Source organism: Crocuta crocuta, unplaced genomic scaffold (genome assembly GCF_008692635.1).
Source record: "Crocuta crocuta isolate KB4526 unplaced genomic scaffold, BGI_CrCroc_1.0 scaffold35, whole genome shotgun sequence".
NCBI classification, from domain to species: Eukaryota; Metazoa; Chordata; class Mammalia; order Carnivora; family Hyaenidae; genus Crocuta; species Crocuta crocuta.
This window is the reverse complement of record NW_027530625.1, coordinates 1,130,103-1,156,216: the sequence shown is the minus strand read 5'-3', so window position 1 is coordinate 1,156,216 and position 26,114 is coordinate 1,130,103. Positions and strand designations below refer to the sequence as shown.

Genomic DNA, 26,114 nt, shown 5'->3' with positions numbered 1-26,114 from the left:
GGGAGGGGGGGCAGAGGGAGAGGGAGAGAGAATCTTAAGCAGGCTCCACGCTCAGCACCGAGCCCAACACGGGGCTCAATCCCACAACCGTGAGATCAAGACCTGAGCCGAAATCAAGAGTCGGACGCTTAACTGACTGAGCCGCCCAGGCGCCCCTCAATGCGATTCTTAAATGTCACTTATCCTAATGTTGAAATTAGTTAATATAAAACAATTTAAAGCTCTAGTAGTAATTTATGTAATCAAAGGGAACAAGTACTTCTGGCTGATTTAAGTATCTCTTGCAGTCAGTACGTTTTCAGTCTAATTTGTTGTGACTGAAATGTTCTCTTGTGAGATGAGATAAGCCTCTGTTATAGATTAGAAAAACTGAGTAATTTATGAGGGAGAATCCCAGTAGAAAATGCGAAACCATCGTTGATGCTCTTGTTTGCCAATTTTCCTATCATCACTTAGCCAGTCATTATATGTAAGTTCCGCTTAGCAATGTGAAAACTGACTTCAAAGGAAATTTAGTTTATAAACTGTTACTAAGAGAAGCTTGAACTAATCAAAATCCTGTCAGGTTAAGAAAAAGAGCAGCACGCTGGGAGTGGGGGACGTGTAGCAAAGTGGGAAGGACTCTTGGGCTTGAGGGTTAGATGGCCCTGGATTCAAATTCTAGCCCTAGTTAACGTCTAGTTAAAGTCACAATGTTGAACTGAGGGGCCAGTTTGTCAGGTGGGGAGGGTATTGTAACTGCCTCGTGCGGCTGGACCACTGACCACTCTGTACAAAAGGGTTATTGTGTTATCTTCTTAAGAGATGCCTGTTGGAAATACTTAATGACGTCGGCCATTGAGTGAAGGTCTACCAGTGTACATGGCACTTGAGCCCTATTGTTTCTAGTTGTAACCCCTGTGAGGAAGTGCAGATTTTGCAGCGTGTTAGAGTACCTCTTTGAGCCTCAGACACATTGCTCATAAAATGGGTACATTCCCTGCTTCATTGGAGCTTTTAATGAGGAATAAATGAGGGAATTGGTACCTGACGCATGGTAGGTGCCTAATAAATGGAAGTGACTATACGTGTATCGATACTATATGTCAGTGTAGAACCGAGAAATTTTCTTTAAAACTAGTGAAAAGGCACCTAAGTTTGACTCTGCCCTCTTTTTCAGCTTCCTTTTGTGTTTTTTCATGAGTGACTTTTTCTAAATTGACGTGAACTCAGAGGCACTTTTAACTGAGTGGAGCCACATGGGACTGGTGACTTCTTAAAGTCCTTGGAAGTGAATAGGGGTGGGGCCATGGTGGGAGCTCAGAGACCAGTCTCGTGATGATTGAAGAGCCGTACCCTTGGCCTAGGCAGATCCCACTTGGAATCTGGCACATGTGGTTCTGTTTAACACCATGCTCTGCAGACTCAGGCCCGAGTTTGTGACCAGCAGACATTTGTTGTTGATATGTGAGGTCACCACAGTAGGGGTGTTTGTCAACCAAATTAAACTTCCTCTTAATGACCTAAAATAATTGATTCGGAAGGCCTTTAAATGGGCCATGGCAATAGGTAAGCAGGCTGGAATCTGGCTTTTTCTGCACACATTATCGCATGGTATTCTTTTGCTTTTCGGGGGAAGATATGGGTGATCATGGACTTTTGGGGCAGGCAGTGAACCTGATGTTTGAATCCCAGCTCTGCCATTTATCTACGTGTGACACGGCAAGTCATGGAACCCTTGTGCGTGTGTGCCTTAACATCTCCATCTGTGAAATGGGACACCTACCTTAAAGTGATGACAGAAATAACATGGCTGAAGTTCCATGCAAGTTAGTCGACCCTCAGTCAATGGTAGATATTATTATTAATAAAGTATTTCCAGTAGGTGTCTCTGAAGAAGATAGCTTAGCAATAATTTCATACAAAGTGGTCAAACTCTGATGTAGTAACTGTACCTTTTTTTTCCCCCTGCTAAACTGATTTCTCCTTAAACTGCTTTCTGTACTAAACTTAAACACCCATAGAGAAAAGTATGACTAAAATTGGAGTCTGTAAACCTCTCTTTACATATTGTTTGATTCTCAGCTGATTTCAAAATGCATTTGAAGTTGAATATTTAAGATCTATGCCATGTAGGCTTCACAAGGAGTGAGTTTTTTCTTTGCCTTTGGATTCAGACATTAATGACCTAAGCTCTGGACTTTGCAGGTAGAGTGGGGCCACCGTATTATGTTTGTTAGAAATAAAAGCAGTAGCTCAGGACTTTTCCTAAGTATGATCAACAGTGGCACTAAAGTCTCCTTGTGTGTTTGGAAGTTATCAGTATCCCACAGAGTGGTTTCTATGTCCTGCCTAAAATCCTTCCCTCCATAGATCCAAGTGTCTGACAAAAACTAAAAGCCACAGGCTGGGGCTGGATATGCCTTTAACCAAATAGAATATCTGTTAAACTTTGGCATCTATTATTTTGAATGATTCAATGGTAATAAATTTATATCCTGCCTCTTTGGCATTTTATTGCAAATATTTTGTACTGACCGAATGGGTTAAATTACGAAGCTTGATAAGTACATATGCACATTACCCATCTCTAGCTTTAGAAGAAAAAAAAAAAGGAAGAAAAAGATAGCTATGAGTTTGGAAGTCATCCCAATTTTTAAAAATAAGAGAATTTGGACATTTTGGCATATGGGGCTTTTTAAATGAAATTTCATGGAACTGAAAACAGTCAATTTTAGGTTTCCAAAAATTGTTTTGATTTTCATTGGTATAAATTTGCTGCACATGGTTTTAGGGAAGTTCTGAGAGATGCATTTGGGACTTCGGGGTTGATTTTTTTTTTTTTTTTTGAGATTTGTGATTTATTTTTAAAAGGTGATTTTTTTTTCCCTTAACTCAAAGTATACATTGGAGAAGACAGCGTTCCATTTCTAGGACAGCTTTTTTGTAATGGCATCAAGCATTGCCAAACCCCTGGACTTGGGGCAGAATTATTGAGCATCATTTTGGCACCGTTTGGACACAGCAAGGCCGACTCGTCTTCCCCCATCTCGGAGCTGGAATCTCGAGGCCAAGTGATTTGGGCCATTCCATTAGCAGCAGCTGCTGGTGATAAGCACCGTGAGAGTCACCTGTGTAGGGTCAGGCTTATTGCACATCAAGGTTCGGCAGTGTCGGAAGAGAGGGAAGATGCCCAGGAGGGGGCTCTAGGCCACCTGCTGTGTGAGGATCAAAGGGTGGAAAGGTCAGAGGGCACAGCTCCCTTAACCATATCTGTCTGTGCAATAGCTGTTTCAGATTGTAAATCTTGGCGATTTCATTAAGTCCTCCTGGCTGCTACTGGGGCATTGAAATAATAAAATTTTATATCTGTTGCCTTTCCTGCCTCTGGCAGCCAGGCTGATACATTCTCTGCAAAATGGGGCGTCTTTATAAAAAGCTTTCCTGGAACGATCAGAGCAGCTCTGATGAAGTTGGGGTTCACAGAACCTCATTCTCTGGAATAGTTTAAACACACGCACACACACACAGACCATTTAGCAGCCTTTGTGATTTATGTAACACCTCTTTTCTGAAAAGCAGGTCACCGAAGTATTACGTATTGCTAAATGCTTAATCTTACACATAGGAGGAGAGTGTGCTTTCTCTGCGCTGCTGCTTATTAAATAGCCCCTGTGCTGATGACTCCAGGGTCCATCCTCTTGGGCTGCCCCAAGCCACTCTGCGGATATTACTTCCCACTCGGCAGACCGTTTGGAGGTTTTTAGAGACATGTCTCCTGAATATGATTTTCCAACCACTTTTCCTAGATCTTAAAGTTGTTATGGACCTTTAGGGCTCCTTGGCTCTTGGGCAAGACAAATCACAGTAATGGCTGCCCCTTTACTGCCCATATGTTTAAGACCCCCTGTAGTTTGTTTGAAAAGTTAAGAGATTTTCACAGTGAAGGTGCCATTTCTGAAATTTAAAGTGTTCCTTTTCACCGGGAGATAAGTTCACTCTGATTAAGTCCGTAATTCTCACTAAGCCATGTTTATGGGGGTAATAAACAATGTTTCAGCGTGCTTGTTAAATTGGGTTTCCAACCTCTCCACTCTTTAAAAATTGACATTTCAAATAAAAGGCAGGTGGAGATGGGAGTCCGGGTTTCCCGTGCCTAGTGATGAATGAATGATGGCAAGTGGCAGTTGTGCGGGAGGAATGAGGCCCCCTTTTATGGGAGGGTGACCCCAAACCGTTTTGGGACTAGGGAATCAAGGTCCCCTTAAGCCCCCAGTGAAACTCTTAAATTCAGGTTTCATGGTTTCAAATTGGACGAATACTGTTTTTGAAATCCTGCCAGCCACATTGCACACTTTATTTAATTTCACAGCAAGCCTGTGTTCCAATATTGGTGGCCTTCTTTTACAGATGATGAAATTTGGGCAAAGAGAGGTTAAGTAACCCGTCCAAAGTCACATTGCTAAGAATCACAGGACCAGAATTCAAACCTAGTTAATTCATTGTGTGAAGCAGTTTAGTGTATACAAAAGAACATGATACTGGTCCAGCTTTTAGGGTCAGCTTTTGCTCTTAGGTGGCTGGCCTCTGTAAGAGGTTACAAAATAAATATGTGATCTAGTCGCTATCCTCAGTCTTTGCTAAGCCAAGGAAGTGGAAGGGCTGCACAGACAGGAGAAGGAGACCACCAGGCTTTGGGGTCAGACAGCCCCAAGCTCAAGTCCTAGCTCTGTTATACACTGGAGCCTTGGTGCAAGAGCTTCAGTGTTCTCTGCTGTAAAATGGGAATAATCACTCCTGTCCCATGGGGCTGCTCTGAGGATCAGATGAAATAAGGTATCTTAAAATAATAGTGTTTATATTATACTTCATAGTTGACAGTACTAAGCATTAATACAGTATCTGAATATAGTAAGGTTAAAACAGTTATTTTAAAGGCAACGTGCTCTCTCTCCCTCTGCCCCACTCCCCACTTGCTCGCTCTTTCTAAAATAAACAAAATTTAAAAGTAAAAAATAAATACAATCTAAAAAGAAGAGGCACCTGGGTGGCTCAGTTCGTTGAGCATCTGACTCTTGATTTTGGCTCAGACCTTGATCCCAGGATCCTGGAGTTGAGCCCCATGTCAGGCTCCATGCTGAGCGTGGAGCTTGCTTAAGATTCTTCCTCCCCAACTTCCCCTTCTCCCTCTTCCTCTTTGCCTCCTTCTGCCCTTCTCCACTCAACTTCTCGCTCTCTAAAACAAATAAAATAATTTAATAAAAATAATGGAAAAGTGATATGGACAGCATGAAACACTGTTGGAAACATCACTAAACAAGTTTTTGTTTTTGTTTTTGGAGGGCCCACCCATGTATTGTCCACTGTGCTTGGTATGTAGGCCTTTGAGAAGGCAACGTGCCGTGGGACCCGAGTAATCAGGAAGGCTTTGTGGAAGAGCAGGGCCTTGTGGGATGGAGATAATCATAGGGATCTTTGGGCCGTCTTCACATCTCATCAAGCACTCAACCACTTCATCTCTCATTTGTGCTTTGCAACAACCCTTCCTTGTCTTTTTGTACATGAGGAAATGGAGTGTCCAGCACGGGGAGGGTGCTTTAGCTGGAGGCAGAACACCACCAGCCCAATGGTAGACTTGTCCAGCGAGCCACCCAAAGAGCTGGCAGAACTGGGCTCTCACAGAGGCTGCTGGCACTGATCGCTGGCCCTCTGTGAAACACATGTCCTACTTAACCTTTAATCTTCTCAATAGTCCTGAAGCTAAGGACAGTGACTCCCATCTCACACAGAAGAAAACTGATGCCCAAGGAGGTAAAGTGCCTTGCCTGCAGCTACCTGGCTAGTGAGTGAAAGAGCCAGAGCACCAACCTTGCGACTTTTTGACCTTGGACCCTGGACCATCCAACAGAGGAAATCGAGCAAGTTCCATGTGAATAGAGATGCTCTCTTCCATTCTACATTGCTGTGCCTTTTCTTTTTAAAAAAATTTTTAATGTTTATTTTTGAGAGAGGGAGAGGGAGACACAGAATCTGAAGCAGGCTCCAGGCTCCACTGCTAACACAGAGCCTGACATGGGGCTCTGACTCATGCACCATGAGATCATGACCTGAGCTGAAGTCAGACGCTTAACCAACTGACCCACCCAGGTGCCTCGGCTGTGCCTTTTCTTAGGCCATTTGGTCATAGTCTACCCCACCACTACCTATCTAGGCCCTCTTGTAAGTAGGCCGAGGGCCTCTTCAGTTCAGAGATCATGCTTTATTATCTCTCTGTCCTTGAACCTGGCATAGAGTTGGCATGAATGACCAACTGACACATGACTGACTGAATGAGTGAATGAATGGGTGGATGAGTGAATGAACGCCCAGGAGATGAATGGTCAAGAAAGGAAAAATAGCCCATTGGAGAAAAAGCTCTATGCTGACCTGGGTTGAAAATCCTTGGACTTGTTAATGAGAGTCAGTGCTTATTACCTTGTGCGGAGTGGATTTGGCCTGACCTATGAGGGGCTTACACCACTTCCCTCCCCTGTCAAGCTTCTGTTTCTGTTTAAAGCACACTGGGAAATTCCAGCGGTGTTTTCAGGGGTCCTCTGAACTGTCGGGCTTAGATTTTTAATTTTGCGGAGCAGGAAGGAGCAAATCAGTGACTCCTGGCTCCAAAGAAAAACCACTACGTTTATCAACTGCTTGGCAGCTCGGTGACCTTTGGGGCCTGAGGAAGGGAAGGAAAATGTCACTCTTCCCTCTGTGTACATTCGAGATTTCAGGAGGGAATAAAGAGTTTAAAATACCTGAAGGTTTGCCTTTCCTCTTCTTGTCCTTTCCACTTTCCCTCTTATTTCTTTTTCCTTTCTTCCTAGGAGGCCACCAGCTCCCATGCTGTTCTTTGTAATGTGCTCATATATATGCGCATGCATCTGAGCACATTTTATATGTGCCGTATAGTAGAAAGAACATTGGCACGTGGAACCCAGATTCAGATCCTTTCTCTGGCAAACACCAGTTGTAAGAATATGGGCAAACTCTTTACTCTCTTTAGGCTCAGTTTCTTCATCCATCAAATGGGTATGATATTCTGTAGAAAAACCCTCTCCCCTGGGAATTTTAATGGAATCTGGGCCAACCATTGAGCTACTGAAGGCCTTGATTCTTCTGCTATTCTTAACAAACTTCCACTAGGTTACAGTTGCTCAGTATGTTTGTTGATCAAAATGGTGTGTCAGAACAATTAATAAGATGCACTGAGTAATTGGGTGTCGGTGTTCAGTTGGGTGCGGTGTGTAGCACCTCTGCTTCTAAGCCCGAGGACTTTGGACCAGCTATTTTTCCTCTCTGATCTTCAATTTCCTTCTCTCCACTGGAGTGTCAGGAGCATTACGTTATATGGTACTCAGAAAGGTTTGGGCCGTGGGAGGACCACACGTTGTTGTTAGAAGAGCCTGTAAGGTGCTGGATGCAGAGTGTCTGCCCCAGTTCCGGGCCCGTGCAGCCCCTCTGTCCACCTAGCTGTGGCTCGGCCCATCGGGAGCATAGTTGGCCTAAGAGGGGACTGCATGAACCCAGCATCGATCGTTGAGTATAAAATTTGGATTAACACACTATTAAATTGTAAGAGCCATATTCTCTACCTTTCAAAATTAAAACAGCTGCTGAGCAGTCAGACGTAAGGAAGACATAACGTCGGGAACCATATCAGTTTGCCCCTCTCACAGAGGGACAAAGACTAGGCTTTCTTTGAGCCAAAATAAAGCATTTTGTGCTCTGATTCAGGAAGGTGCTGTGTCCTCTTGAAACAAGGTGTCCTTGCAGGAAGTTGGTCTGGACCTGTCCCCTTTACTTGTTGGACCTGTCCCCTTTGCTCGGCCATCTACTTGCTGGTCTCAGAGGTGCTGCCTAGCCTTGGGAGAGGAGACGAGGCTTGCAGATCTCAGAGGTCACTGCAGCAGGGAGGGGGCCCACCTGTGGTCCAGGCCAGTGCCCAGGTCAGATGGGAACACGGTCATGTTGGTGCCAGATAAATATTTGGTTGTTTTTTTTTTCTTCTTACTTAATGTTCTCACAACTCTATGCAGTATGTGGTGATAGCCCCATTTTATAAACAAAAAACATGAGGTTCAACTAGATTGAAATAACCTGCTCCAGGTCCTGTGAGTAGTAATTAAAGAAGATAAAACCCAAAGCCCAGTCCTTATGACTCCTGCTCCTTGCCCTGGGCCCTGCTCCCCCCGCCCCCCACCAGGCTGTCACAGGACCACAGAGCTCTTTCCCCAGAAGGGACGCAGATAACGTTGCTGCTTTGATCTTCACTGGAGAAGCAACGGGACAGGTTGAAGAAGTAACATGTACCCTGGAGGTGTCGACTTTTGCAGAGAGATTTTCTTTTCTTTCTTTTTTTAAGTTTTTAAGAAATGTTTATTTCTTTTGAGAGAGAAAAGGGTGAGTAAGGGGAGAGGTAGAGAGAGAGGGAGAGCGAGAATCCCCAGCAGGCTCTGCGCTGTCAGTGCAGAGCCCCATCCAGGGCCTGATCCCACGAACCAGGAGATCATGACCTGAGCTGAAATCCAGGCTCAGATGCTCAACCTGCTGTAGGCGCCCCTACGGATAGATTTTCTGACTGTCAAATACATTCTAGAGTGAGTCCTTTTTATCAGAATAATTATTGTTACATTGGTTTTCATAATTATAATAGTTAATATCCAGTGTTTATTATATACCAAACATTATCCTAAGGACTTATACATATTTTAACTCATTTAATCACCATAACAATCCACTGAAGTCCACATTATTTACTTTCTGTCCACATACTGTTGAAATATGAGATTTATAGGGCAAAGTACATTCATCCGAAGTGCCCAGCAAGGTGTGTGTTTACAAGACAGATGAACCCGTGTGACCACCACCAGATCAAGGAACAAAATGTTACCAGTCCCCCAGAAGCCCCTCTTGTGTCCTCCTGTGGTCATTCTCCCTCTGACCCAAATGTAACCATTATCCTTGGCGTACTCTTTGAATTACGTTGAACAGATGAGTGAACTGAGGCACGGGGAGACTAAGGCGTTTGCACAAGGTAGCACACATGTAACTAGAAGAGCTGGAGGTTCAGACTCGGGCAGACCCTGGCTCCAGAGTCTGCTCACATGCCTGACATCTAGCTAGGAAAAGAGCACTGGATTGGGGGTGGTTTACATGTTAATAGCACAAAATCATAAGAGTGAAATCTTACTGGCTTCTACCTTTGGTCTGAAAATCCATTTAAATTCTTACAGTCTTGGGGTACCTGGATGGCCCCAAGCCAGTTAAGCGTCTGACTCTCGATATCGGCTCAGGTCATGATCTCACAGTCTGTGAGTTCGAGCCCTGCAGGGGGCTCTGCACTGACAGCACAGAGCCTGCTTGGGATTTCTCTCTCCCTCTCTCTCTGCTCCTCCCCGGCTTGCTCTCTCTTGCTCTGTCTCAAAAAATAAATATATAAACATGATCCAAAAAATTAAATTCTTACAGTCTTGAAAGTCTAATCCATTTTATTGGCATAACTTTGAAATTGTAAGGATGGAAACTNCCCCCCCCCCCCCCCCCATTTATTTCTCACTTACTGCAGTCAGGTACTGTGTTAAATTCTTTACACACGTTGTATCACTTAACCCTCACAACTTAGCTGTGCGGTAGATTGTATTGTCACTATCTTAGAGATAAGAACACTGAGGCTCAGAAGTAAAGAGCTTGTTGGAGGTTACACAGTCACAGAGGCAGGGCTTGAATCTGGCCATCTCATTCCAGAGCCCACAGTTTTAACCACCATGTTAACTCCTGTCTTACTTCCTGTGTCACCTGTGAATTAATTCTACACTAATTAATCATGATAATTTCACATAATTATTATCATTGCCATCATTATTCTTATTCCCATCTCACTTCCTTGAGCAAATTCCGTTTTGCTTACTGTGGGCTTATGGTGACCATTTGGGCTTACATTGACATCTGCTTCCAGGCGTGCCTCCCAGCAGAGTGGATCCAGCCACAGTATTCAGTTTGTTCTCCGGTTAATGAGTATTTGCTCTGCGTCAGGCACCGTGCTGGGCACTGGAGAGGCAGAAACAACTAGACTCCGGCTCTGCCCTGACGATGGTCCTACTGGAAGGACAAGAATAAAAATGCACTGCATGCGGGCGCCTTTACTCCATGCTGCTGCCTCACTGACCTCCATCCCTGGTAGGCAGCCCAGCGCTCAGCTGAAGAGGCTGGTGTGGAGCTGGGCCCCTGCTCCTCACTGCCTCAGACCAGCTTTCCTCCAGCTCCTGGCTTCCTCAGCCAGGGGAGCATCACACACTCCTGACCCTCTGAATCCCCTGGATTACACTTCAGTGCAGAGCCTTGCCTTTCATCCTACAGGCTCGTTCTGAGTCCTAACTTTTGTCACTAGTTGCCCAATCCCCTCCTTGGACAGGCAGGGTCATCCCCATCCTTGGGGAGTATTGGTGTGGTTTGAACTAGTGTTACTACTTTATATATTAGGGGAGGAAAGCCATTGTTTTCAGACCACCAGTTTTAGAAAGTAAGGCTCAATAAAGTCTTGGTTACAGGGAAAACACCAAAGGTAGAGTGTTTTTCCAATAGATTCCACTTTTATGTAGAGAAGTATACTAGAATCTCTAGGGTCATTGAATTTTTATGTTTATCCTGAGAGGGCATGAGTGGAAAAGCAAAGTTAAAAAAAAAAAAAAATTCCAGGGCTAGACAAAAGAAAGGAAGGAACAGGGAGCCAAACTTAGCTGCAAATCAGAATGTAGCAGGGACAAATGACCTTGTCATGTGGCCTTCATTCACCATTTGTACCTTATTAATTTTTGCCTGTCTTTTGTGATTTTATTCTGTGTCTGGACATAGTACTAACGTATTTATCAACTTCTTTAGGTCATAATTTATGTACAAACCATCTATTTAAAGCATATAATTTAATGAATTTTGACAGTCCCGTACATTCACAAAATAACCACCACCCCAGTAAAGATATAGAATATTCCCACCACCCTCAAAAGATTGTTTGTTTTTGTTTTTGTTGAGATTTTAGTTTTAAGTAAACTCAGTACCCAACATGGGGATTGAACTCACAACCCTGAGATCAAGAGTCACATGCTCTTCTAGCTGGGCCAGCCAGGGGCTCCAAATGATTGTTCATTTTTATTTAACAAAATAAAGCTCATTGATCTTGAGCTTCTCATGTGCCTGGCACCACTGTACTACATTAAAAATGTTAACCCATGTAATCCTTATCACAGACTTGTGAGGGAGGCCCTGTTGTCATCCGCAGTGTATAGAGGATGACACTGGGGCACAGAGAGGGAGAGTGAAATGCCCACATTTGCACAGCTGGTGAGTGTTAAAGCTGTGTCAGAACTCACAGATGGGCTTCCAGATCCTGTGTTCACCTCTCAGCTCTAGTGCCTCCCGTTTGTTCGTTCGTTCGTTCATTCATTCATTCATTCATTCAGGAATTGCCTGCTGTGGGCCAAGTGCTGGAGTAGGAGCTATTAGTATAGTTCTGTGTCTTATCACCCTAAGAAGCCCACGGACTAGGGGAGGAATTGAATACTTCTATAAATAACTCTAGGTTGGCATATTATTCTGGTCTCAGAAATGACCTCTGGGGAGCACAGGGAAACACAAACTCCCTACTAGCCGAGGCCCTCTGAGGTGAGGCTGGCCAGGCTCTGCTGAGTTCTTGGGAACCATCAAAGGAAAGAGAACGGACAGGCAGGAGAGACACTGTTGAATGCCTTTTCGGGTGTCCGTGGAATCCTGCCGACTCCTCTTACATACATTCGCTTTTCCAGTCCTCCCAGCAATTCTCTGAGAGAGCACTATCTCGATCCCCATTTCGCAGATGAAAACCTGGAGGATTTTTGAGGTTGAGTGAATTGCCTTAAGGCAGCCCTGGAAGTAAGGAGCGGTCCTTAGGTGAAACCTGTGTATTAAACCCATAACCTCTCTACTGCCCTGACCACTTCCCATCCCATGATGTTCCTGTCCTCTGTCCTGAAAGGTCGGGGTCAGGCTGAGTCTGTCTGTGACAAAGCATAAAGAGAAAGACATTTTTGATTAACAATATTTATGGGAAGATGCCATTTTTGTGTGTTTCTCTGTGCAAGAAATGCCATTTGGAAAGTCGGTGTGCATGTCAGTATTTTTTCATTCTGAGAAAAAGCCTATAGAGTCTGGTGGGGGGAGGGTTTGCAGCTGGCAGGAGCTTTGGCATATGTTGTAACTAAAAAGAGAGGGAACGTGTTGGTGGGACAAGCTACCGGAGAGCTGTCTCGGTGTGCTGCGGTACTCGTAAGTGTTTTAATTGGGTAGGGTTTTTGGAGGACTATTTTGACATCTGCTCGTGTCTTTGCTGATTTTTCTTCACTTAGAGTAGGAAACACAAGCTGTGGATAAAATGACTTTAAAATAATTGGAAGTAAAGATATCTCCCTCAAAGTCGAATTTGAGAGGGACACTTTTTAAGAAGTGGAAAGTAAATTCCACTTCTAGGAACCTGTCCTAAAGCCCAAGGCGTTATGCCTACAAATTTGATGACAATATTATATATAAAAATTTCTTAAAAACTGGCGATCACAGCCAGCAGGAGGGGCTTGGTCGAGTTAGTTTCCACAGTGTGGAACATTTTGTAGCAATTAGTAGTGATCTTCACGAAGTTTTAAATGAAGCGGAGCATTCGTATCTTGTAATAAAAGAGAACCAGGAAGAAATATTAAGAATTATTTTAATGATATTTTTTAAGTAAGGATCGAGGTGAAAGGATATGGAAGGAAACATCAAAACATGATCTCCAAATGGAGGGATGAGGATAACTATACTTTCCTTCTTGGAAATTTTTTGTCTACTCCCACCTCTTTTTTTGAACAGGTGCATGTAATTTTTATGATACTAAAGGCAGGTGTTTTTTTATGTAAGAGAAAGCTCGACCTGAGAATATTCCTATAGCTTCGTGCCCTTCAGGTTCTTATTCTGAGGTCAGAGCGGTTGGATTTGAGATGTCTTCAGAAATAGTGAGCCTTTCGAGTCAGAGTGGGTTCAAAAGTTGGTTCTGCCACTCACTAGCTGTGTAATTTGGGGCAGTTTATTTGACATCTCCAAGCCTTATTTTCTCATCCCTACCACGGAGATGGTAGTATCTGCCTCATGGCACAGTTGGGATTAAATGAGCTGGCACCCAGTAATGGTCTAGCTTCCTCCTCCATCAGCTCTTCCCACCACCCCCCCACCACCCCAATGTGAAAGTTTTTGTGGGATTGGTTTTTTGGGAGGGTGGGGGAGGTGGGGAGTTGGCCTTTCTTCATTGCTCTTATTTCCTAGAGCCTTTCAGGGATATGGCACCATCCGGCTGAGCTGGCCTCCAATTCTTTCCTTGGGAACACTGAGCTTCAGGAAGGCCCTTGAGTCTACGCCAGCCTCTTTGGAAGAGGCCTTGCTGCCAGGAGGGCAGCATTGTCCTATAAGAGGAAACTGTGCCGACCCAGCTCCTGCCCGGAGCCTGGTGCTTGGGCATTTTGGTTACTAAGGGGACCCTGGCCTGCTAAGTCAGAAAAAGGGTCCAGGTTTTTTCCTCTTCTTCAGCCTGCTGCCATTGTTGAAAAAGTAAACACTCCACGCAGCTTAACAGGCAAGCCCTCCAGCCAGGAGTGGGAAGAAATCAAAAGCCTGTTGCAGGCCAGGCTGTGGAGAGCCCACAAGGGCCGGTCCATGCTGCTGGGGCCCCGCTGGGAACACAGAAACAACGCCCGATTCTGGTCTAGAATCAACATCCCTCTTGCTGGGCTTTTCAGCCCCTGAGGCTTCTCTCCAGTGGCCAAGCCCCCTGTCCCCTCCTGTTTGGGACTATTTAGAAGGTCAGATGAGACAGAATAGGTGATTCTGGGGTGCAGTGGCCCTCAGCGCAGTCCTCCAGGCCTGGAGTCCTCCGCTGAGTCATGGAGTTCTTTGCGGTCCTGTCTCCAATTCCGTTTCTGGTGTCTCAGCTTTTGAGGTGAGAGTCCATTAGCTACCAAGACGGGGCCAGAGGGTTTTTGCCCTTAGGCTATTGGCACCACGGCTTTCAGCTTTGCTGTAGCTGATGTGTGAATTATGAAAGTAATAATACTAGCCACTATTTACAAATCCTGTGTGCCTAGCACATATTGCCTCTCATCCCTCATGGCAGCCCAGGGGGAAGGGGTTTAAGGAGGGTGGTCACAGTCATCTGACCAGTTTTACAGATGAAGTAGCCAAACCATAGCTGCATAATCCAGGGCAAGCCACTTTACCTCTCAGAGCCTCAGTTTCTCATTCCTGCAGTGGGAATGGTGATACTTTGTCTCCAGCTCCATTGTTGAAAATGAAAGAACCTGTGTGAGCTCTGATGGGTGATGTGAGTGACAAAGATGGCTGTTGAGGCTGTCTGTGATTTCCTGCTAGCACTGCTAGCTCTTCACTCTTTTGGACTGAAAAATGAGGTGGCAACGGAGCTCTGGACAGTTCACCGTGAGTCTTAATGTTCTCATCTGAAAAATGAGGATTGTGCTTTATGAGACCCTAGTGATTTGTATTATTATCAAGGCTGTTTGTTGATAGGTTTTTACTCTGTAAAAGTTTTACTCTGTAATTAATGTTTGGAGGGGAGAATAAACTTGTAAGTCGGCAATCTTGTGTCTCCTCTGCTGTTCTTAGCCCATGGTGAGCCCTTAAGGAAATGTTGATGAATGGATTGAAAGGCTTGTGGGCTAGCCCCTGCTGGCACCGAAAACTCAATAGCAAAAGGAGTTTGAGGCTCTTTGGTGTGTTAAGTGGGAGGGTTCCAGGATTCTGCCACTGGGGACCATTTTTCAACCCTAGGCAGCTTCTGACCAGCTCAGCTCCACCCTCCTGCTGGGACAGATCTCAAAACATTCTAGAGACTGGGGTTTGAGAGAATGTTGGTTTTGCAGCCATTGGGGTGGTCCAGCCCCATCACTTGACTGTGCGGTTCTCTTGGGTGAATTAGGAAAAGGCATCTATCTCCTCCCTCCCACCATCACCACCCCTGATGCAGATGCACAGCTTAGCCAATTTCAGCCCCAGCTGGCTGGTGGGACGTCCCTGGGCAGTACACACCTGCACAGTTATATGCAGTGCCTCAGAGAGTAGCTAATAAATTGATCCCTCGTACATGTAAGGTGACTTTGGATGTCTTTTGCCCTGGCGTGATATGCCCTCTTTCATACCCACAAGTGTTCCAGTTTGGACCACAAATGATAAGGTCTTCCTAATTAACTGGGGCCAAGTGAGATAAAGACAACAGCTGTGAAGTTCTAGACTCTAAAGGAATGGGCTTTGATCTGTGATAGGACAAGAGGGTTGAATAAGATTGGAAGCGGTGGGTAGGTGGGAGAAAACTGGAGGGAGATTCTAGTTGTGGGTGAATAGTGCAATTAAAAATTAAAAACCCAGGCTACATGCCATCTCGTACTTCTACAGACTATGGAGAGCTGCTCCCAGATGGTGGGCTTTTCCTTCCTCCATATCTTAGCTATCCCTTCCTCCCCACGCAAACATGCACACCTAATAAGCATATCTCCCTTACCCTTTCCGTTACTGCGCCAATAGAGTGATGGCCTTGACTGACTTGCTAGGTTTCTGTGGAAAATGGGACCAAACTGAAAGCGTGACCTTCCTCCTCCATGTTTAAGGGAAATGTTGACATGTTAACACTAGTCCATAGACTATATTCCATCCCGAGAATGATAAGATCCAAAAGACAGATGGGCAAGTGGCTTTTGGTAGGTGAGAGGGGATTGATTGAAGGGTGTCATTAGGGCTTGGCTGTACATCAGAGTTCCTGGAGCCAGAGCTTTAGGGTACAGCTCCTAGTGCTAAAAAAAAAAAGAAGAAGAAGAAGAAGAAAATATAAGAAAAAAGTTGGGGTGTAAAGATCTCTCTTCCTAGCTGTGTGACCTAAACATGTTAACTTAGTCATCTTCATCCCCATGAAACCCTGTCCACTGCTGGGACTTAGGGAGGACCATAAAGCCCCCAGAGTTTTGTGATAGTTAAAAGGCCTAAGAAATGTGAACCACCTAGCATTGGGCCTGCCACAAAATGAGCCTTTGTCAGATGTCACTGTTTTCCTTATTCTGCTTCCCCGGAGAGGGCCAGTGGAAATCTCTGTCCTCATGGTGCTTCAATTATTTTTTCTTTCGGAATTTTTTTATTTGCAGAAAGTCAGAAACATGGCCCTGGATGATGTCGTGATCCTCAACGTGGACACCAACACGCTGGAAACTCCCTTTGATGATCTCCAGAGCCTCCCAAATGATGTGGTGGGTAATGAGCTCTTGAGGTCTGACTCCTATGAATTCGGGCAGTGGACATGAACATGACTTTCGAGAAGGGAAAGGAGGGGAAACAGTCGTGGTTTTCCTGTGGCCTAAGAACTGCAGTTTGTCTGTCTCTCTGCTGTGTCTGCCACCTTCATCTCAGTGAAGGGAAGTTGGAGGGTGGTTCATTTTTTTCAGTCTTGCTTTGCTCTCATAACGTGCATCTGGAGGGCTATGTAGTGATCTCAGCGTCTCATCAGCTCCTCTTTCTGTGGGAGCCTGGGGGTCCCTCTCTAGCACATTGCCACATCCAGAGGACAGGACAGCTTCCCCTGAGCAACCTCAGAGGGCTTCCTGTGTGAGCGATACGGGACAATTCAGATATACATTTCTTTCCTGGACCATCATCAAGCAGCCATTTTCCCAGGTAGCAGGATATCTGCTGCCAGTGTCCTGAATGAGGCGCTTTGTCCCATAAATCTTCAGTACCTTACGTCTAGACAGATAGTAGGCTCTCTTTAGCAAAAGCAACTGGCTGCCACATTTGCAACACTAACACCTGACCACATACCTCTCTCAACATTGCTACTCAGACTGCCTCATGGGCAGCTGGTTGAAGTAGACCCAGTCTCCCCCATTGTCCACAGGAATGAGGAGGGTTGGGGCTCACTGGGAAATGCAGTGTGATATTGATATTTCTGGTGTGACCTACATGGCTCTGTCTGCTGGAGGATCTATAAAATGATTCTGACTTCCAGACTGAAGGGAGTAGATGTTCCTGGCCATATGTGCTGATGTGGGATTGGGTTTGTGCTGCTGGGTGTGTGTCATGGCAGGTGGAGCTGCATTCCTGCCAGGAGTCCCTGTGGCGCTTCCGGGTTAGCTTTCTGGAAGAGATTCTGCTATTTGTTGATGAATGACTTGCAGCATGGTTTCAAATTCCTCCACCCTTAACTCCACATAAGATATAGGGAAGTCATTGTGCTACATAAAGATGTTCTTTGGTGCCTAAGTGGATCAGTCAGTTGAGCGTCTGACTCTTGATTTTGGCTCAGATCATGATCCCAGGGTCACAGGATGGAGCCCCATATTGGGCTCTGCACTGGGCGTGGAGCCTGCTTAAGATTCTATCTTCCCCGCCTCCCACCCCCAACTCTGCTCCACTCCCCTGCTTGTGCATGCACTTGCTCTCTCTCTCAAATAAAAATAAAAAAACAAAATTTAAAGATGTTCCATTTGTAGTCTAATTAAACAATGGCTACCATTCATTGACTTCCTATGTGGTAAGCACTATGCTAAGAGCTCCTATTGACCCCTCATTTCCTCTTCACAGTGCTCTGAGGAAGGCATTTTCCTTATTCTTGCTTCACTCACAGAGATAGAAAGAGGAAGAGCCAGGAAGTGAACCCAACTCTGGCTCTCCTGAGAGCTGCCAAGCCCCACGTCCTCTCTGGGGCCATCTGCATTCAGGGATCGCATGCATTTGGCACTATAGCCCAGTGGAGTAGGTGTTCTCTCCTTTACGTGGGGGAAATGAGCCTCAGAGCCTGCTGTAAGTCATACGACTGGCTGGGGCAGAGCTGAGATTGGACAGCACCAAAGCCCACACTGCCTCCTTTCCTTGTACACTGCCCCCCACCCCTTCTGAGGCAGACAGATGGCAGAAGCAGAAACAAGGAAAGGACCAGACACCGTGAGGTTAGCTATTCATGTCAAGACAGTGTATGGGCTCGGGATCCCAGGGCCTCTGGACCGTAGTTTGAAAAGTTGGTCCTAAGAGTGTGTGGTCTCCACCCTGGTTCCTTTCTAGGGAAAAGCCTTTCCCTTAATCCATGGGTGCCATATGTATGGACCTGGCAGTTCCTGAGTGGATATTCTAAGTGAGCTTGAGGTATCAGGTGCTAGGAATGGCCAGGGGCCTAGGGCAGCCCAGAATGCCTGGCTGGGAGCTAGGAAACAGTGGGGTAGACTGGTCCCAGCTGCACTGCTCTGGCCCAGTTCTGGGCATCAAGAAGCAAAGATGAAATAGATCTAGTCCTTTCCTTCAAAGAGGAAAGTAGGGGAAACTGATACATAAATTACACATATATCATGATATAGTCTAAAAGGGGCCACAAGAGACGTCCTCGCCTCCATTTCTCCCTCCACTGCCTAATCCAGGCTCTTTTTTCTCTCCCCGCACCATTAAACAGCAGCCCCTGAACTTGCTCTTCTGACTCCAGCCTGTCCTCCTCTTGCACCAGAGCGACCTTTCCAAAATTAAATTTAACTGTATTTCCCTCTTAAAACTACTCCACTAATGAACATAATTAAAAAGCAAAAACAACAACAACAAAAAACCTTTGAAAAACAAAATATCCTCCCATTACCTCCCAGTGCCTATAGCTTAGAGGCAAATTCCTCTCGTTGGCTTTGAAATCAGACGTGTTTCAATCCTGGCTTCTCCACTTACTAACTGTGTGATCTCTGTCAAAATTACTTTAGCTCTCTGAGCCTTCATTTCTTCATAGGTTGTTGTGGGAATTGAAGGTAACGTATATAATATAGTAAGACATACATCCTACAAGTGTGATAGATGGTAGTTAGTGATAATGATTATGGATGATGGTCTATGTATATTTACGATGAGCATGGCATTCAGGGTCCTTCATGTTCTGACGGTCCTGGTTTTCTTCTATAGCTTTAGCGCTCTCCCCTCCCAGCTCCAAACCCTGTATTATACATAATTGGAACTGTTACTAGTTCTCCAAACCTTGCATGTTATTTTATAACTTCAAACTTTGCATATAGAGTTGATTTTTTTTCCCCAAATGGCCTACCCCACCTGTCAATCTCCTCCTCAATCTTCAAGAGTTACTCTAAATGTAAAACTATAAAAACCTTCCCTGGGGCACTTGGCTGGCTCAGTTGGTATTGCACACAACTCTTAATCTCAGGAGTTTAAGAGTGTGAGTTCAAGCCCCACATTGGATGTGGAGCCTACTTTAAAAATAATAGTAATAATAATAATAAATAAATAATAAAAAATAAAAAACCTTCCATGACCTCTCCAAGTGATTTGACTGTATCTTTCTCTTTGTGTTCACAGCCCACACAAACACTTGTGTTTGTGTTGCTTGTATATTTCCCACCCAACCGTATAATTTAGTGTACACTTCTGGCTTTCCCTTTTAAAATTTTATGTTTGTTTATTTTAGAGAGAGAAACAGAACATTAGTGAGGGAGGGGAAGAGAGAGAGGGAGATACAGGATCTGAAGCAGACTCCAGGCTCTGAGCTGTCAGCACAGAGCCCTATGAAGGGCTCAAACCCATGAACCTTGAGATCATGATCTGAGCTGAAGTTGTATGCTTAGCTAACCCAGGCGCCCCTTCCATTTAATTGTGACTTTATTAAGGACAGGAATCAGGTTTTATTCATCTTTGTTTCCCAGAGATGCCACAGCCACTGAATAGATAGAAGGGCAGAAGGGACATATGGATTGGGTTATTTTGGTAGATGAAATCTTGCAAAACATGGCACCCATGCTGGAAATTTTATTAAAGGAAGGCCTTTGTTCTGCTTATAGCCATGATGGAATAATTGGAACTGGCTTTATTCTCCCACCATTAACAACTATAACCCTGGACAAATTTAAAAACCATGGTTTTCACATATTAGACAACAGGCAGTCTAGGACTTTGATTCCTGAGAAAAAGGAAGCAAGTGAGGTGAGGCCCGCCATTCCCCTGGCTTTTGGCCTTGAGGCGTTTCTGGACCATGGTGCCAGGAAGGGGGTCCGCAGCAAAACACAACTGTCTTCAGAGTCGAGGGATCAGAAAGCTGAGTTTAAGAGAGAAGTGGTTTAAAATCTGTGGGTCAGAGTACCAGACTGGAAGAAGCCGCTCATCAAAAAAAGTGCTCCAGAAATCTAACTCACATCCTCTTGACCAATGTGCTGAAGACTGACCTGCCCACGTGTAGGGTGGAGCTCACGCAGACTCTGACCAGCCAGAGTAAGATCTTGTTGATCTCTCAGGACAGTCGTTAGAGACCGCCAGAGACCATGCCTTGGTAGTACTCTAAGTTCGCTCTAGAGTCAAGATTATTTTAGCCTTGTCCTAACCAAGGTTAAAAGCAAGTCTTGAGAAGCAATGAGAGAGGGCTTCAGAGATGCTGACAATGTGCTGGGCGTTTTTTGCTTTGTTTTGTTTTTTTAATCTGAGTACCAGTTACATGGGCAGGAATTCATTCATCAAGCTGAACACCAATGTCATGTGTATGTTACATATTTAACCCTCAATAAAAGTTTTAAAACGATGTCTTTAAAAAGAAAAAGTCTTGAAAGGATCAACCTGATATGCAAGGAATTTAACTTCCTGTCAAAATAAACGACAAGTCTCTTTAAAAGAAGACAGGAGGGACACTGGCTGACTTGGTCACTGGAGCGTGCCACTCTTTGCCTCAGGGTTGTGAGTTCAGGCTCCGTGTTGGGTAGAGAGATTACGTTAAAAAAGTAATAACAAAATCCACACCCAACAATGTAACATTCACAGTATCTGACATCCTGTTTTAAATGTACGAGAAATGTTGAGATCAGAAAAAATGTAACCCATAACAAAGAGGAAAACCAGTAAAAGAAACACACTCAGAAATGGCAGAAATGGTGGAATTAGCAAAGATCTTGAGATGTAAGGATTATAAATCAATATGCTAGTGAATTTAAAGGAAGACTTGAACTATTTGAGAAGTAGAAAATTTTAAAAGAATGAAAAGGAACTTGTAGAGGTGAAAAATAGAATACCTGGAATGAAAATTTCATTGATAGGATGAAGAGGATATTAGACACCACAGCATAAAAGTTCAATGAACTTGGGGCGCCTGGGTGGCTTAGTCGGTTAAGCATCCGACTTTCGCTTAGGTCATGATCTCGCGGTTCGTGGGTGCCCCCCCCCCGTCGGGCTCTGTGCTGACTGCCAGCTCAGAGCCTGGAGCCTGTTTCAGAGTCTGACTCCCTCTCTCCCTGACCCTTCCCTGCTCACGCTGTCTCTCTCTCTCTCTCTCCTAGAAATAAATTAAAAAAAAACATTTAAAAAAGAAGTTCAATGAACTTAAAACCATAGGAATAAAAACTACCCACTGTGAAGCAGAGAAAGGGAAAAGACTGGAAAAGATTAACAGACCCTCAAGGACCCATGCTTGAGGACTAAGTACTTATCCTAGAAGGAGAGGAAGATGGGGAAAGACAGAAAAAATATTTAAAGAAATTATAGCATTTTTCTTTACTTTTGATGAACATTGTAAACTCAGAGTTCCAAGAAGCTCAGCAAACCTCAGGCCTAGTAGATCGAAACAAAACCAAAGCCAAGAATGATAATCACTTAGAACCAGTGATAAAAAGAAAGGCATAACATTAGCTGCAGAAAAAAGGCGCATTATGTCAAAGGAAGAAGTAATGACTGAAGACTTCTTATAAAAAACTACGTAAGCCAGAAGATAGTGGAATGATATTTTTAAAGTAATGATGGGAAATTTTTATCAACCTAGAAATCTATATCCTTCAATAGGATGAATATATCCTGCAAAATTGAAGACAAAATTTAAGACCTTTTCAGACAAAAAAAAGTGAGGGAAAATCATTGTCAGCAGATACTACAAGAAATGTTAAAAGTTCTTCAGATAAAAGAAAAGTGGATCCATAGAGAAACTTCAACAATAAAGGAGGGAAGGAGGGAAGAGTGCCAGAAATAGTTAATATGTGGGTAAATAGAAGAGACTTCTTTCTTCATTTCTTTTTATTTAAAAAAATTTTTTTAATGTTTATTTTTGGGAGGCAGACAGAGCTCAAGCAGGGGAGGGGCAGAGAGAGAAGGAGACACAGAATCTGAAGCAGGCTCCCGGCTCTGAGCTGTCAGCACAGAACCTGACACAGGGCTTGAACTCATGGACCACAAGATTATGACCTGAGCCAAAGTTGGACGCTTAACCGACTGAGCCACCCAGGCATCCCTAGACTTCTTTCTTCATTTTTAATTTCTATAAAAGGTAACTGAGTATTTAAAGTAAAGAATACTAACATATTGTGTGTTCACTTCTACATGGGTAGAAGTGAAATGTATGGCAACTGTAGCACAGAGGACAGTGTGTAGATGGAGAAAGGAAGTATACTGTTTTCAGACTCTTAAATTCTGTGTAAAATGGTATAACATTATTTGAAGGTAGACTATTCAGTTAAGGATGTATACTATAAATCTTAGAGGAGCCACTTAAGGGGGAAAAGAGATATATAGCCAATAGGCCAATATTAAAGATCCAAACCATTTAGTGGAAAGGGGAAGGATAAAAGAACCAAACAGAGATGGAACAAATAGAAAAGTTAGCAAGATGGTAAATTGACCCAACTATATTGATTATTGCATTAAATGTACATTGTCTAAATACTCTAATTAAAGGAGAGTAATAATACTCAGGACCCAGTTGTATGCTGTCCACAAGAATTTCATCTCAAAGAGTCAGACAGATGAAAAAGGATGGAAAAGGTACACTATGCAAATACCAACCAAAAGAGAGTGGGTGGGAGATGAGAGACAACACTTTCTCATAGAAGAATTCTAAATATCTATAGATATTCTCCTCTCTAGGAGAAGGAGCTTAATCCTCCCCACGCCCTGCAGCACACATACACTTGAGTGTGGGCTGGACTTACTGACTCACTTCCAAGAGACAGGGAAAGGGAGAAAGTGTAACTTGAGTGGACAGATGTCAAACACTACTTGAAGTGATAAAGTTTAACATCACCAGTGATGTTGTGTGAAGATCATGTAACCTTGATATGATGAGAAGGATATAAGACCTCTCTGGCATTCTTTCCAAAAGCCCAGTCAAATAATGACCAAAACTTCAATTAAACTAAAACTGAGGGACATTTTATAATATACCTGACTGGTACTTTTCAAAACTGTCAAGGTCAGGGGCAACTTGGGTGGCTCAGTTGGTTGAGCATCTGACTCTTGATTTCAGCTCAGGTCATGATCCCAGGGTCTTGAGTTTGAGTGTGGAGCCTGCTTAAGTTTCACTCTCTTTCCCTCTCCCCCATTCACATCCTCTCTCTTTCTTTCCCTAAAATAAAACTGTCAAGGTCGTAAAAAACATAAGAAAGACTGAGGAACTGTCACAGACCAGAGAAGACTGAAGAGAAATAACAAACGAAATGCAAAGTGGAATTCTGGATCGGATACTGGGATAGAAAAAGGACATTAATGGAAAACTTGGTGGAATCACAATGAGGTTTAGAGTTTAGTTAATAATGTGACAGTGTTGGCGTTAGTTTTAACAAATGGGCTGTGGTGATATAAGATCTATTAGGGGAAACAAACTGAGTGTAGAGTGTGTGCGTACTCTCTGTAGTATCTTTGCAACTTTTCTGGAGTGTAAAAATATTGCCATAAAAATATTTTTTAAAAAGGAAATGAGGGAATATTATAAAGAACTCTGTGCCTATAATTTTGCTAAATAGGATGAACAAATTCTTTGCAATACACAAATTACAGAAAGTTACTCAATAAGAAATAGGAAAAAGAAAAAACAGCACTATTTCTATTAAATAAATTTGAATTTGTAATTAAAACTTTCCCACAGAGAAAATTCCAGTTCCAGATAGTTTTGTTAATTCTATCAGGCATTTAAGGAAGAACAAATAACAATCTTACACTAACTTTTTTGAGAAAATAAAGGGGAAATGAACGCCTCCCACCTTATTTTAGGAGGTTAGCATTACCCTGACATGAAAACCACATGAAGAATCTACAAGAAAAGAAAACTACTGGCCAATATGCCTCATAAATATAGATGTAAAAATCTTTAACAAAATTTTAACAAACTGAATCCAGTCTATAAAAAGGCTAATATCTTGTGGGACCAAATATTTTAGGAAAAATTCAACCCCTATCATGTTAAGAACTCTTTGCAGACTAGGTATCCTTATTGGGATCAAGAGCATCTTGGAAAAATCTACAGCTCACATCTTACTTGTGAAAGAATGAATGTTTTTCCTCTCGAATGACAACCGAAACAAGGATGTCTGCTCTTCCCATTTCTTTTCAGCATTGTACTAGTGGTTCGAACCAGTTCGCTAAGACAAGGAAAAGAAAAGCATGAAGCAAAATCATCTTTTTTCAGATATGATCACGTATATGGAAAATCCTAAGGAGTCTCATAAATTAATTTAGCAAGCAGGTAGGGCAAGGTCAGTATACAAGAGCTAAATATATTTCTATATAGTAGTAATAAGCAGTTGAAAAGTGAAAAATTTAAAGTGCCATTTAAGATAGCATAGAAAACACAAAATATTTAGGAATAAATTTAACAAAATATGTGAGATTTGTATACTAAAGCTATAAAATATTTCTGAGAAAAAAATTTAAAAGACCTAAACAAATGGAGAGAAATTCCATGTTTTGGATTGGAAGACTCAACATTTTAAAGATGTTAATTTTCCCTGAATTGATCTATAGATTCAGTATACTCCCAACCCAAATTCCAGATGGCTTCAAAAAAAAAGCTTGACAAGCTAATCCTAAAATGTATATGAATATGCGAAAGATCTAGAATAGCCAAAACAATGTTGAAAAAGAACAAAGTTGTAGGACTTACATTACCTACTTTTAAGACTTACTATAAAATTATAATAAATGTAGGTAGTGTACATATAGAGTTCAATATAACAGAATAAATATTTCAGAATTAGACCCACCTATAAATGGCCAACTGATCTCCAACAAATAAGCCAAAGTAATTTAATGGAGATATGATAGGTTTTTCAGCAAATGTTACTGGAGCAACTGGGTTTTCATACAGATACAAAATGAGTCTACTTTCACCTCGCGTAAATTTTAGCTCAAAATGGCTTCTGGACCTAAACATAGAAGCAAAAACTATAAAATGAGCAGAAGAAAACAGAGGAGAAAATCTTCATGAACTTGGGGGAGGCAAAGATTTCTTAGACACAAAAGGCACCCATCATAAAAGCAAAAGTGATCAATTAAACCAATAAAAGTAAAACCTTACCCTCTTCAAAAGATACCATTGGAAAAATGAAGAGGCAAGAGAGAAACTATTCTCCATACTTATATATGAGAATGGGTTTTTATCCAGAATATACAAAGAAGTCTTAAACTCTGTAATAAGGAGACAGCCCAGTTAAAAAGTGGGCAAAAAACTTGAAGAGACACTTAACATCTTCAAATGGCCAATGAATACACAAAAACGTGCTCCTTGAAGGGAGCAGATTAATATCACAACGAGTGGACCACCATACACCCACTGGTATAACCAAAATAAAATGACTACATTTCTTACAAATGTTTATCTTAAACATATGTTTACTATCTGCCCAACTATTTCATTTCTGGGTATCCACCCAAGAAAATGAAAACTTATGTGCCCACAAATACATGTATGTACATGTTTTTAGCAGCTTTGTTCATAATCGCCAAAACCTGAAACAACCCAGGTGTCCTTCAACTGGTGAATATGTAAACAGTGATATACTCATAAAATGGAATACTACTCAGCAACAAAAAGAAACAACTGATCTGTCCAACAATGTAGATCAGTCTGAAATACCTTATACTGAGTAAAAGAAGCCAGATGTAAGAGAACATCTTATATGCTTTTATTTATATAGAATTCTAAAAGAGCAAAAGCTAGTCTTTGCTGGATGAAAGCAGAGCAGTGGTTGCCTTGGGCTGGGATAGAGAAGGAGGGACTGACGGACAAGGGTACCAGAGAACATTCTGGGGGGAAGAAAGCATTCTGTTTC

At 43.1% G+C, this 26,114-nt stretch overlaps 1 protein-coding gene across 6 annotated transcripts in view; it reads left to right on the top strand.

Annotated features, from left to right (window-relative positions):
• DENND1A (DENN domain containing 1A) overlaps positions 1-26,114 on the top strand; it is a 917,228-nt gene that overhangs the window by 726,008 nt on the left and 165,106 nt on the right. For all 6 annotated transcript variants that reach the window (XM_077768204.1, XM_077768202.1, XM_077768203.1 and 3 more), the window contains exon 11: positions 16,218-16,319. In XM_077768204.1, the coding sequence (XP_077624330.1) occupies positions 16,218-16,319 (102 nt within the window). The remainder of the gene's footprint in view (positions 1-16,217; positions 16,320-26,114) is intronic.